Source organism: Chrysemys picta, chromosome 1, assembly GCF_011386835.1.
Source record: "Chrysemys picta bellii isolate R12L10 chromosome 1, ASM1138683v2, whole genome shotgun sequence".
Lineage (NCBI taxonomy): Eukaryota > Metazoa > Chordata > Testudines > Emydidae > Chrysemys > Chrysemys picta.
This window is the reverse complement of record NC_088791.1, coordinates 247,914,990-247,928,530: the sequence shown is the minus strand read 5'-3', so window position 1 is coordinate 247,928,530 and position 13,541 is coordinate 247,914,990. Positions and strand designations below refer to the sequence as shown.

Here is a 13,541-nt window from a genome sequence, read left to right as displayed (position 1 = left end):
AGGAGTGGCTATGGGCTGGTAAGGGATCAGCCAGAGGTTTGTTTAGAATGTTCATGCACACTAGTGGGGTGGGAGGTGGAGATCTCCCTTCAGTTGACTTATACCAACAAAGACTCTGATTCTTCCAGATGCAACATCAAAATGCAATATATGGAACAAAGGCAGATGGCAAATGATGACTAATGCCCATTATGCCAAGATGTACTATTTTTATTTTTATATTTACCTTGCAGTCTACTCCTCCTCTGCACACTCCCTATCATTTTCTGTCATAACGCATATTGCAAGGTCTTTAGGGAAAGCATTGTCTTTTTAATAAGTGTGTGTATAGGGCATAGCACAATGAGGTCCTGATCCTTACGATCACTCCCTCTCCCCCCCACCCTCCCCGCCCTCCCTTTCCCCACATACATGAATGAAATTCTCATGAACATTTTAGTGGCATTTCAATGACAAATTTTGACTGACAAATTTTGAAATTTTCAACCAGTTCTGAATAAATAATACAAATAATAGAATATAGCACTTAGTGGTGTTTTGGTCTGGTAGGAGAGCATATCTTAAAAAATAGCCTACAAAACCATACCTTTTTTGACGCCCTGGTAATTAAGATACAATATTTTATATAAAGACACAAGACTGCACAGAACATTTGAAGACTAGCATGTGAAAAAAATAACTCAAATATTTGCAGCTACAGTACTGTCTATGAAAATCCATACCTTCTCACCCGGATCACCCCGTGGGCCTGGGGGACCCTATAAGACAGGACATTTTATTAGACTGCATGCTAAACATTACATGTAATGTTTTCTGCTTACCACAGACATTAAAAATGCACCGTTCTACTGGTGTCTTCATTTTAATGGAGAAAGATCAATATAATGTTTTTAGTACTTTCTAACTTCCAGAATTTGTCTAAGATCTTACAATAGAGGTGCGATATTGCAGTTAAGAAGTGCTGGAGCTGGTCACTACATGGACAAGAGACACTCATAGCAAACTGCAGGTGCTGCAGGGAGTGGTGCTGGTGATTCAATAGGTAGCACTCTTCCCTTTGATTCATGCTTGAACCAGTTCCCCAACCTTAGCACATCTGTAACAAGGTGCCATTTTTCAGATGAGATGTATTTTACACTGAGTCATATCTTGCTCCCTTTTTACACAGCAGTTTTGCAGTGCAGATTCCACAGCAGTGGATTTATAACAGATTGCCCTGAATGTAGCTCACTATGATGGGAAACATAAATAGTGCTGAAAGAACAGGAATACTTATGGCACCTTAGAGACTAACAAATTTATTAGAGCATAAGCTTTCGTGGACTACAGCCCACTTCTTCGGATGCATATAGAGTGGAATAAATATTGAGGATATATATATATATTGGCCTCTCAGAGTTGGTAAGACAACTCCCACCTGTTTATGCTCTCTGTATGTCTGTATATACATCTCCTCAATATTTATTCCACTCTATATGCATCCGAAGAAGTGGGCTGTAGTCCACGAAAGCTTATGCTCTAATAAATTTGTTAGTCTCTAAGGTGCCACAAGTATTCCTGTTCTTTCTGCGGATACAGACTAATACGGCTGCTACTCTGAAACCTGTCATAAATAGTGCTGATTTTTAAAAATAGGATTAACTGGTCCCTGCTTGCTGGTATCTGTGGTATTCTAAAGGCCATAGAGGCAGAGAACATATTCTGACATCTACTACACCTGTCAACGTATCAAGTAGTTCAGGTGCCTTGAACATTTGGAATTTACCACAATAGGAGACCTTCTACTTGGGAAGAGATAGCCTTTCCTTTGTAGCTGTTCCTAATGGTACCTCTAGGACAATCTCAGAAACTATTTTGATTTAGATTAGGTTGTGGGACCAGCAACACATTTTTCATGGATTCAAGAGGGGAAAGTGTAAAAGCCTATTACAAAACTGTAGAATAGGGGCCAGATTCTAACAAAAACTGAAGTAAATTAGAGTTATTTGCATCCTGCAGAAGCAATCCCCTGGAGTCCAAGGTCACACAGAAGATGTGTGGTATAGTAGGGACTGAACCTGAGTTGCCCAAATAGTAGGTTAGTGTCCTAACTACTGTACCATTCATCCCCAATACATTAATCATTTAGAACTTTTTTAATAAAGCAGCATTACTTAAATCATCATAAAATGACACTTACTGGAACTCCTGAAATCCCTGGTGGCCCGATGGGGCCTTGGAGCCCTTGCAATCCTTGCATACCCTGTATATAAAAAGGAGCCATTAAAAAGAGATACCGATTGGGCAATTTAATGATGCATATATATATTATCTGGCTATACTGAAAGGACGGGGGACACCTGATATGATTCTAATCAGGCTGCAACTTTATTATTGGATGTCTGGGATCACCTGGCAGATAAAAGTGTACAGTGCAGGTAACCCCATGTTCATTCAGTATCTACCCAGGGGGCTTCTGCCAGCCCCCCCCCTTTTTCATCCTGGTCCCCAAGCCAACTCATTTCTGGGACCTTATCATCCCCCCACTTGAACGAGGGTTAAGGTGGGTTAGAAGAAAGGGGCCTGGCTCCCTGCCATACCAGACATAGGAGCTCTGAAACCCCCTGTTCCACACCTTTAACCAACACCTAATTTTTAAGTCCTTTACCAAGCCATATTATCTAGTCATTGTATCCCTTCCCTGTGGAGTACCTTCCCTGGACATCCACCCCACACTTACACAAAGAGTCGCAACACATAGCTTAACTCCCTTCACACCTCACCTCAACAAAGCTCTCCCTGAACCCGCTGTGGGGAAGGCAAAAAAAAAAATCTCACTCCACGTAGTCCAATCTGGTGGTGAGAGACAAATTCCTCCCAGCCTCCCTGAAAAGGAGCAGCTCGTGCAATGCCCACAGCAGGGCCTATCCAAACCTGGCATTTTGCCACCTTTCCCCCCCCGGCCCCCCCCCGGGAAAAGGGGTTCTACTGTCAGGGCTTGCCCCCTTTTAAACTCCTCAGTCAGGGCATCATGCTGACCTAACTCCCCTTTTGCAGCAGCTTCAGAGTCTTTCTCTTCCTCCTCTCTCCCCATAAAGCACTGTTCTCTCTCCTTCGGCAAGCCGGACAACGCCCCACCCCGATTTAAAGGTGCGGTGGGGGTTTTAGTTAAGACTTACTGGTAGCCCAGGGAGGCCAGGATAACCTTTTTCACCTTTTAGCACATTTGATGGTAAAAACCCAATCACTTCACCTGGGTCTCCCTATCATAGGGGAAGAAAAAAAAATAAAGTTGAATTATATATATATGCACACAAATAAAAACATTCATTCCAAAACATTGACATTAAGACTGGAGAAAAGCACTAACATAACATCTACACAGTCTTTTGGAATCATTTGGGAAGTGTACAAAAATGGTCGGCATTTTACTTGTTTGAATTGATTTAAAGATACCACAAGGAAGCTGTTGTCGTTTTTAACAGCCCTTCAGTGTCAGGTATCCTTGAAATATTCAGTAAAGATTCCAGTACCCATCTTAACTTTTCCCCTTACTTTCCACTTATTGGTGGGAAAATCCCCCTAGTTGCCCATCAGATACTATCTGAGTATCTGGCCTGTGTGCCGGAAACATTTGGAGGTTTTACAGGCAAGGAAGCCTCCTTCCTAGGCTGTCAAGTATCCGGGGGTAGCCGTGTTAGTCTGTATCTACAAAAACAACAAGGAGTCTGGTGGCACCTTAAAGACTAACAGATTTATTTGGGCATAAGCTTTCGTGAGTAAAAACCTCACTTCTTCACTTGAAGTGAGGTTTTTACCCACGAAAGCTTATGCCCAAATAAATCTGTTAGTCTTTAAGGTGCCACCAGAGTCCTTGTTGTCTTCCTAGGCTGTGATCTCTGGCCATTTATACAACCTTGAGACTGCAATAGTCCCCATGACCACAGCACCTTACCTCTATGTGGGAGCAGCGGATGGTAAATCAGTGTAGTTACACATACTCCAGACCTGCCCCTCCCTCAACCTACATTTTCTCCAAAACCTCCTGCATAGTGGTGCACTGAGAGCCAACACTGAGCTGTGCTTTGTGGCATGTAGAGATGGGAAGACACAACCTTCACGGGCTCCCTGAATCCTGCCCCCATCCTGTCCTGTTGAACCATACCAGTTGTGCTGAGTCCATAGACCTCCATGATTCAAGAAGGATTTACTTACTAGTATGGTTTTTCATTACACTCCAGATTCTACAATACCAATGAAAACAGTGGAACTTCCTACAGAGCAGGGTACTACTCAATATAAGTAAAGGTGGCAAAATCTGACCATATGATGAACCATATGTAGGCTCAGGTTTGCCACCATTATTCATATTGAGAAGTACCATACTTGATTTCAAATCAACTACTTAGAATCACATAATTGTAGGACTGGAAGGGACCTGGAGAAATCCTCTAGTCCAGTCCCCTGCACTAAAGGCAGGACTAAATATTATCTAGACCATCCCTGACAGGTGTTTGTCTAACCTGCTCTTAAAAATCTCCAATGATGGAGATTCCACAACCTCCCTAGGCAATTTATTCCAGTGCTTAACCACCCTGAGAGTCAGGAAGTTTTTCCTAATGTCCAACCAAAACCGCCCTGGCTGCAATTTAAGCCCATTGCTTCTTGCCCTATCCTCCTCCTTGTAATAACCTTTTATGTACTTGAAACCTGTTATCATATCCCTCCTCAGTCTTCTCTTCTCCAGACTAAACAAACCCAAGTTTTTCAATCTTCCCTCATAGGTCATGTTTTCTAGTACTTGAATCATTTTTGTTGCTTTTCTTGGACTTTCTCCAATTTGTCCACATCTTTCCTGAAATGTGGCACCCAGAACTGGACACAATACTCCAGTTGAGGCCTGATCAACGCAGAGTAGAGCAGAAGAATTACTTCTCATGTCTTGCTTACAACACTCCTACTACTACATCCCAGAATGATGTTTGCTTTTTTTGCAACAGTGTTACACTGTTGACTCATATTTAGCTTGTGATCCTCTATGACCCCCAGATCCCTTTCCACTGTATTTCTTCTTAAGCAGTCATTTCCCATTTTGTGTGTGTGCAACTGATTGTTCTTTTCTAAGTGGAGCACTTTGCATCTGTCCTTATTGAATTTCATCCTATTTAGTACAGACCATTTCTCCAGTTTGTCCAGATCATTTTGAATTTCAATCTTAACCTCAAAAGCACTTGCAACCCCTCTCGGCTCGGCATCGTCTGTAAACTTTACAAGTGTAGTCTCTATGCCATTATCTAAATCATCAATGAAGATATTGAACAGAACCAGACCCAACACCGATCCCTGCAGGACCCCATTTGATATACCCTTCCAGCTTGATTGTGAACCACTGATTACTACTCTTTGGGAATAGGTTTCCAACCAGTTGTGCACCCACTTTATAATAGTTCCATCTAGGTTGTATTTTCCTACTTTGTTTATAAGAAGGTCATGTGAGATAGTATCAAAAGCTTTACTAAAGTCAAGATACACCACATCTACCACTCCCCTGGCCCCCATCCACAAGGCTTGTTACCCTGTCAAAGAAAGCTAATAGGTTGGTTTGACACAATTTGTTCTTGACAAATCCATGCTGACTGTTACTTATCACCTCACCTTATTATCTTCTAGTTGTCTGTAAACTCTGATTGCTGAATTATTTGCGCCTTTATCTTTCCCATTACTGAAGTTAAGATGACTAGTCTGTAATTCCCCAAGTTGTCCTTATTCCCTTTTTTACAGATTGAGCACAATATTTTCCCTTTTCCAGTCCTCCAGAATCTCTCCCATCTTCCATGACTTTTCAAAGATAATCAGTAATGGCTCAGATATCTCTTCTGTCAGCTCCTTGAGTATTCTAGGATGTATTTCATCAAGCCCTGGTGACTTGAACACTTCTAACTTGTCTAAGTAATTTTTAACTTGTTCCTTTCCTATTTTATCTCTGATCCTACCTCATTTTCACTGGCATTCATTAAATTAGATGATTAAATTGCTACTAAACTTTTTGGTGAAAACTGAAACAAAAAAGTATTTTAGCTCTTCGGCCATTTCCAGATTTTCTGTTTTTGTTCCCTCCACCCCAGGACTTATCCTGTCCTTGGTCTTCCTCTTGCTTCTAATGTATTTGTAGAATATTTTCTTGTTACCCTTTATGTCTCTAGCTAGTTCAATCTCATTTTGTGCCTTTGCCTTTCTAATTTTGTCTCTACGTGTGTTATTTGTTTATAGTCATCTGTTGTAATTTGACCTAATTTCCACTTTTTGTTGGACTCTTTTTTGAGTTCCAGATAACTGAAGATCTCCTGGTTAAGCAAGGGTGGTCTCTTGCCACACTTGAATTGATCTAATCACTAACTTAAATCACACCTGGTTGCACCAGCTCTGAATTTAGCTATAGTGTGTCAAAATCCTATATAAAATGGTCAGGGGAACCCTAACAGCATAGAATAAATGCAGAATTTTCCTTGAAGTAAATCATAACTCCAAAATGTAATGGCCTGCAAAAAATGCGAGATTTTCCTTTGCAACAACAACTTATACCTAAAATAAGGCAATAATATTTATCCGAATTACTTATTGTAAATTAAGTTATTCACATCTTTGCTTCACTATTTGGTATCAAATGATGCCATTTTCATAAATTCTGAACAAATCACAGCCCTTTGTGATTAAGTTATGTTGCTTCTAAAAGTTGTTTACCTATGCACACATATATAGAAAAGAATAATTAAAGTGCATCAATGTTATTTTACCATGAGTCATTTCCTCCCATATGAGAGAAAGAGGCCAGCGTCTTTTTATGACTAAAAGTCTTGTCATGACAAAACTGTGATTACACTTATGATTTATATGCAAATTGCAGTTTCAAATTATATCCATTAATTTTATATTCATGTGTCAAATCCTTTCATAGTCACAGCATTTCATTCCTTAGAAAGACAAAGTAATACACATTTCATTACATAGAAAGTTAGTTTTTATAAATTAAATTTCAACTATTTGTTTAACAAATATAAGATCTTGGTCACGTTTTTGGCTGTTTTCCAAGGAGAGTCTTTGTGGAAAATTGACTGGAAAGCTGAAACGTTGGCGTTATCTCAAACCTGATAATGTCAAAATAAATGTATGCCTGAATCTTAAAAATGAATTTAAGTCTTTATATATCAGGGAGTGGGCATAAGACACCTGCTTAACAGCGACTACTATTTTCTTTTAGGCCCTGATCCTGCAAAGATTCATGCAAGTGCTTAAACTTTATGCACTATGAGAAGTCCCATGGCAGCTAATGGGACTACCTCACAGTGTACAGAAGTCAAGCATGTGTGTAAATCTTTGCCACATCAATACCTAAGTAAGGGCTGCTACTTTTGATTTGCATAGGTCATCTGATTTTTAACTTTTGAAAGCAATATATGAATGCATTTGATTTTAAAGACAAACGTACCTTAATTCCAGGAGATCCTGGAGGTCCCTGGAAAATAAATACTTAAAATGTATTATTTTTTCTCATACATATTATCAATATTATACAATTTTTAATAGCATTTAAAATGTCAAGAATCGGAGTTGGAATGAATGAATTAGGTATCAAAATGTTTGCTTACTATTAACCCAACCAATCCAGGTAAACCTGGAGGACCAACAGGACCTATTTCACCCTAAAGGGAACAGAGAAATTGACTTCATTTAGGAAACACAAGAATATTTTTAAAAAAAATATGTACAAGGAAATTGTTAAAAATGTAAACATCACCTTTGTGCCATTGCAACCTGGGATACCAGGTGGACCTGGTGGGCCATCTTGTCCAGGGATGCCCTGCCAATAGGAGAAAGCAGAAAAGTAATAAATGCTATATTAATCCTCACCTGATGTCACTAGTAAAACCGTGGGGTTCTTTGTAAATAAATATATGCTTCATACATACAGGAAGACCTGGGTTTCCTGGATATCCTGATACACCTGGTGGGCCCTGTAATTAATGAACATGTATTAAAAATTATAAGCGAAGCCATCAAAATTACCCAATAAAATACAAAAGTATGGGCCTGATCTAATTATGGCCCTTTTAGAGCTGATCAAAATATCTGGAAAACTTTCCCTGAACATTTTTTTGCAAAGGCTTTTCATCAAAATTTCAATCACTCTATTGCAGTGTTGGGCAACTTGCGGCCTGCGGGCCGCATGGGGCCTATCAGGGTAATCTGATTGCGGGCCACGAGACATTTTGCTGACGTTGACCATCCACAGACATGGCCCTCTGCAGCTCTCAGTGGCCACAGTTCGCCGTTCCTGGCCAATGGGAGCTGCAGGAAGTGGCGGCCAGCACGTCCCTGCAGCCCGCCACTTCCCGCAGCTCCCATTGGCTGGGAATGGCCACTGGGAGCTGCGGGGGTCTGTGCCTGAGGATAGTCAACATCAGCAAAATGTATCGCGGCCCACAATCAGATTACTCTGATTGGCCGCAGGTTGCCCACCACTGCTCTATAGGCTAGATGGAAAATAATAATAAAAACAAATCCACAAAAGTTTTCATTTTTTTCCAAAACATGTTGAAAAATCTTTGATCAGCTCCATTTCCATTGTGTTCAATGGTCTTGGATCAGAACTGAAATGCACAGTTAATGCTGCTAAGGAATACATATTTTGTACATTTGCCACAGTCATTCTTAATATGAAATCTACAGCAATCCCCTTTTTACATTAAAACAGGATGCTACCATACTGCTGTAGATACTTCTCTGTCTTCCATAAGCCATGACCAATTCACCAATTTAATTTTTATTGCTCAGAAAAATCACAGTGTTGAAACGCTTATACTATTTTCCTCAAATACTTTGCAAGTTTAACAAATCAGCATGTTGTCCAGGCCTGTCCTTTTCAATGTACTAACTTATTTAGTCTTCCAGTAATTTCTAATGTGGGTGTTGGGGAGCAGGAAAGACAGATGTAGTTGTTTTAGCTTGGGTATGTAATTTCATACCCAACGTTGTAGCATTATTAAATGCCCAATCTACTGGTACTGCTGGTGGTGACCACATGTACAGTTGGTATATGTTCACCCAAATTAGTGTAACACAGTGCCCCTGGGTGTGTCTATCATCAACAGTGGGTTGACTTTAAGACCTCTGAGTCTAAGGGCAAGTCTTCACTACAGAGGGGGGTCGATTTAAGATACGCAAATTCAGCTACGCGAATAGCATAGCTGAATTCGACGTATCACAGCCGACTTACCCCACTGTAGGGATGGCGGCAAAATCGACCTCTGTGGCTTCGTGTCGATGGCCCTTACTCCCACCTTCGCTGGTGGAGTAAGAGCGTCGATCCCCGAGAGGTCGATTTCTACCCGCCGATTCAGGCGGGTAGTGTAGACCTAGCCTAACAGTGTAAGTTGCTAGTGCCTGAGCTACAGCTATTAACTCAAAGGCTGACTCAGCTTCTATGTGGTCTAACCATGAGAGGGCACTAAAGAGCCATAGTAGGTAAGCCTATTTGAGACTATGTGCAAGAAAGCCGTGGGTATAAAAAATGTCACAGGAAATGCAACATATTCAAGTTCTCTTTCATTATTATTATATCATTAATTTAGAGTGCCCCAAAAGAGCTAGGTACCTCACAAAACGAATAAAGACATGGCCGATGCCCTGGCAAGTATACATGCTAAAATGAACATGACAGATTAAAGTATCAAATGCACAGCTTAGGAAAGTAAGAAGAAGCACAAGAGAGTTACATCAATAAGATCACAGAGATACTTAGAAAGGGCCTGGTCCAGCACTACTGAAGTCAACGGATGTTTTGCCTTTGACTTTAATGGTTGCAGGATTGAGCCCCCTGCCATACACATATATTAATGTTTCTGTTAACTTGTGTGTAAGTGTGTGTCTCCTGTCCTCCCTGCTCTCTTCCTATAGGAGAGACAACAGAAATGATTTTTTTAAGGAGGCTTTTAAAGTAGGTGAGAGAGGTGACTTAGTGAACAAGCTTGAGCAGGGGTTTCCAAGTATAACAGAGCATGAGAAAAGGCAACCTTTGGAAGAGAGGGAAACATGAAGACTGTCAAGACCAGTATAAATGGTAGAGTGATAAGGACCAGGTAGGTAATGTAAGAGGACATAGGCAGGGGCAGCATGCTGCAGACCCTTGAAGGCAAGAGCAAGAATTTTGAAACTAACAGGCAGCCATTGACTAACTCAAAGAGGGGGGTGACATTATCTTGCACTTGGCAAAGAGCGAACATATCTAATGAAAAATTAAGCTAACCATTAAGACTTAAAAATCTTAACCTACATTCTTCAAAATTATTAAAACTAAATGTAAGCAGATACTCACCCTTGTTCCTTTTGTTCCTGGGAGCCCTGGTTCTCCAGTATCACCCTGTAAGAAAAATGGAATATATTGGTCTTTCACAGTGACAAGGGTTTAGGGAAATCTTCCCATTTAAGTATTAAATGTATCCTACCTTAATTCCTGGTGGCCCAGGGGGACCTTCGGGTCCTTGCATTCCAGGAAACCCAATTAAACCTTGTAGACCAGGCAAACCTCTTTCACCCTGTAAAGAAAAAGAACACTTCAACCTTAGAAAAACTGGTTCTTCTGCTTCTAACTACCAATATTTCCAGAGACAAGGTTGGTGAGGTAATATCTTTTATGGGACCACCTTCACTCATCTTGTCTCTCTAATATCCTGGGACCAACACAGCTACAACAACACTACATACAATAGTATATTATCCCTGGTAAAGCTGAGACAGCTGCCAATAGATAGTAGATTACAGATGATATCTAGGTGGAGTTAAAACATCTGAGTTTGGTATTTGATAAAGAAATCTAACAGCTATAAAATTGATGTTAATGTGTATAGAAACATGTTTCAATGAAGGGAGAACAAAGGAGGCAGAGGCACACAGATAGAAGAGTAATTTGTGTATTTTAAACAAGAAAACGTATTTGTCTCAGCGAAGTTCTACATGATGACTCATGGTACCACAGGCATGACTATCCACCATGGGCACTGCACAGCCCCTCTGCAACTTTTCCTCCATTATGATCTTTTTATATAGCTGCACTCCTACAAAGCTGCGCCTAAGTCTAGTAGCAAATTACATACCTCTGAACTGTAAATGTAAGGTCACAAGTGTCAAATGGGGAAGGTTGCATTATAAACTACCATCTTCACTCCTCTTGTTCATTCCAGCAGCTTTCATGAGGCTAGACTTGGCCAGTTATATATAGCTTTGAGTCCCAGAGGATGGAGCAGAGCCCAAGTGCCCTAGGAGAAGTTTGGGGTAAAATTCCTTCCCAGGTGGCTCGATGAACAGACTGCACCATCTATTAGAATCTTTTTTCCTGCTCTCTGGGCCAAAAGAGTGATTTTCAAGATCTTTGTGCTGAAAAGTATCCTTCTCCTATAGATGGGTACAGCCCCATATTTATTTAAATCAGATAATTTTTTTGTTAACAGCTAGAAAACTAAATCTATCCCACATTATGGATTAATCCTGTAGCTACTTAATGCTCACTAACTTAGAGCTCCATATGAAACCAGCAAGAGTTTTGCATGCACTGAACAAGGATTATTATTTTTTAGTTTTATTACGGTAGCACCGAGAGGCTGAGAATGTGGCTTTAATATGCTAGACACTGTATTCAGAAATTTTAAAAGACAGTTCCAGTCTTGAAAAGTTCAGCAATCCAAGCACACCAGACAGTCAAAGGGTAAAGGAAAAGGAAATAACACAATCAGCATGAGCTGAGTGATGATTGACTGATATCATGTGAGTTGTACTGTTTTGTTTTGTTTTTTGTGGGGTGGAGTTTTGTGTTTTTTAATTATTTGGGTGTGGGTTTTGTTAGAATGGCATTAGCTAGATGGAAAGACAAAGGAAGGGAGAGGGGACATAGAAAAGGGAATACAGGGGCGGGCAGGGGAGAAGAGGGAGGGAGGGACAGAGAAAGAAAGAGGGGCATATGAATACATGTGGAGTGAGGATGAGGTGAAAGGAATGTGAGGGAAGGGGCAGGAGCGGGCTGAAGCAAACAGCCAGTCAGCAGAGAATCTCCTGAGTAAAAATGATAGAAAGCTGCCTGATGGTTCCATCAGTGTCCAAAGGTCTCTGCTGAGGCTCCTTTTGTGTCTGCTCCTACTGGCTTGAGTTTCTCTAGACTGGCTCCTTCTTCGAATTTCCTTTCTTCCCCAAGCCCACATGTCTCTGGGGAAGTGGGATCCTAAAGCCTCCAGAGGCATCTGCCATGCATGATTCTACATCCAGGGAAGGCTAAACACAGTCGCAGGCATACTACTACCACGCAACACTGGGGGAAATCACTCAAAAGAAGCTGGGGGGCAATCCCCCAACACACTGCCAAGAAGTAATCAAAATGGGGTTTATTCCTGAAGAAAATATGAGGTTTGGGGCATAAATTTAAATGCAGAAAATTTGTGTTTGAACACCAAAATATTATGATTTGGCGATGCTCCCAATGTGCCTCCTGGGAGTCTTAGTTTGGAGGCTTTATGTTCTCATTTGCCTCTATGGACTGGGTTCCCTGGTTGGACTACATCTCCCATGCTGCATTAGTGTCTCTCTCCCCTTGGAGAGGCAAGGCAGTGCATTATGGAAGGCTCTGACCATGGTGTTTCATGGGACATGAGGCTCCACCTCAGCATTTCCAAATTGAAATATTTGGGGTTTGGGGCAAATATATATATATATTGACAAATAATAATTTTCCATTGAAAGACGGCACTGTTCCCCCCCAAATTAATTTACTCAAAAAACAAATTTTTCTCAAAAACAATTTTTCTGTTGCTTAAGTGGCATGACTACTACTACACACCATGTTGATCCCACCATGTTTGCTTAAGAATACTAAAATCCCAGGCAGTGTAAAAGAACACAACAAAAGAAAACACAAACAGAGAAATTAAGGAACACATTTCTGAATCTGCAGTAAAACAGGTATAAAATTCTAACTGTACAATTGGTTTAAAAAACATTTTAAGGAAGAATACACAAGGATCCAGGAAGAGGCATCTGACTAAATGTGGATGTAATTATTCTAAAATCTGGACTATATCAGAAATGCTAAATGGATTACTGAGGTACATAAACCCCATGCTTTGGCTGGCTTGTTGCACTGCAGTAGCAAGTACATCTACAAAGAACAGATGTTACCTCATTTACAAGCAGGATTTTACAATGAATCCTGGACACTTGCTCCTATGACCTGCTGGGAGACGAATTAGGGATACAGAAGACACTAAAACATATAAACACAGCTGTCCACTGCTCAAGAAAAGTACATGTGTAAGTGAAGGGAAAAAATGACCTTCGGGTAGATGTACGTAATGTAACTAATACTTTTCATTCGAGGATCTCAAAGCATTTTATAAACTGAGCGCATCATAACACCCTTGCGAGATGGGAAAATATTATTTCACCCATTCTACATATGGGTAAAATTGAAGCACTGAACGATTATGGGCCTGATTCTTATCTACATGTGCTGGCAATGTAAA

General features: G+C 40.6%; 1 protein-coding gene across 5 annotated transcripts in view; it reads right to left on the bottom strand.

Annotated features, from left to right (window-relative positions):
- COL4A1 (collagen type IV alpha 1 chain) overlaps positions 1-13,541 on the bottom strand; it is a 220,574-nt gene that overhangs the window by 87,617 nt on the left and 119,416 nt on the right. For all 5 annotated transcript variants that reach the window (XR_010600513.1, XM_065592209.1, XM_065592215.1 and 2 more), the window contains exons 3-11: positions 10,482-10,571; positions 10,352-10,396; positions 7,947-7,991; positions 7,775-7,837; positions 7,626-7,679; positions 7,466-7,492; positions 3,159-3,242; positions 2,180-2,242; positions 723-758 (exon numbers count right to left, since the gene is read on the bottom strand). Coding sequence is in view for 4 of the 5 variants with exons in the window: in XM_065592215.1 (XP_065448287.1) it covers positions 723-758; positions 2,180-2,242; positions 3,159-3,242; positions 7,466-7,492; positions 7,626-7,679; positions 7,775-7,837; positions 7,947-7,991; positions 10,352-10,396; positions 10,482-10,571 (507 nt within the window). In the remaining variant the exon portion in view is untranslated. The remainder of the gene's footprint in view (positions 1-722; positions 759-2,179; positions 2,243-3,158; positions 3,243-7,465; positions 7,493-7,625; positions 7,680-7,774; positions 7,838-7,946; positions 7,992-10,351; positions 10,397-10,481; positions 10,572-13,541) is intronic.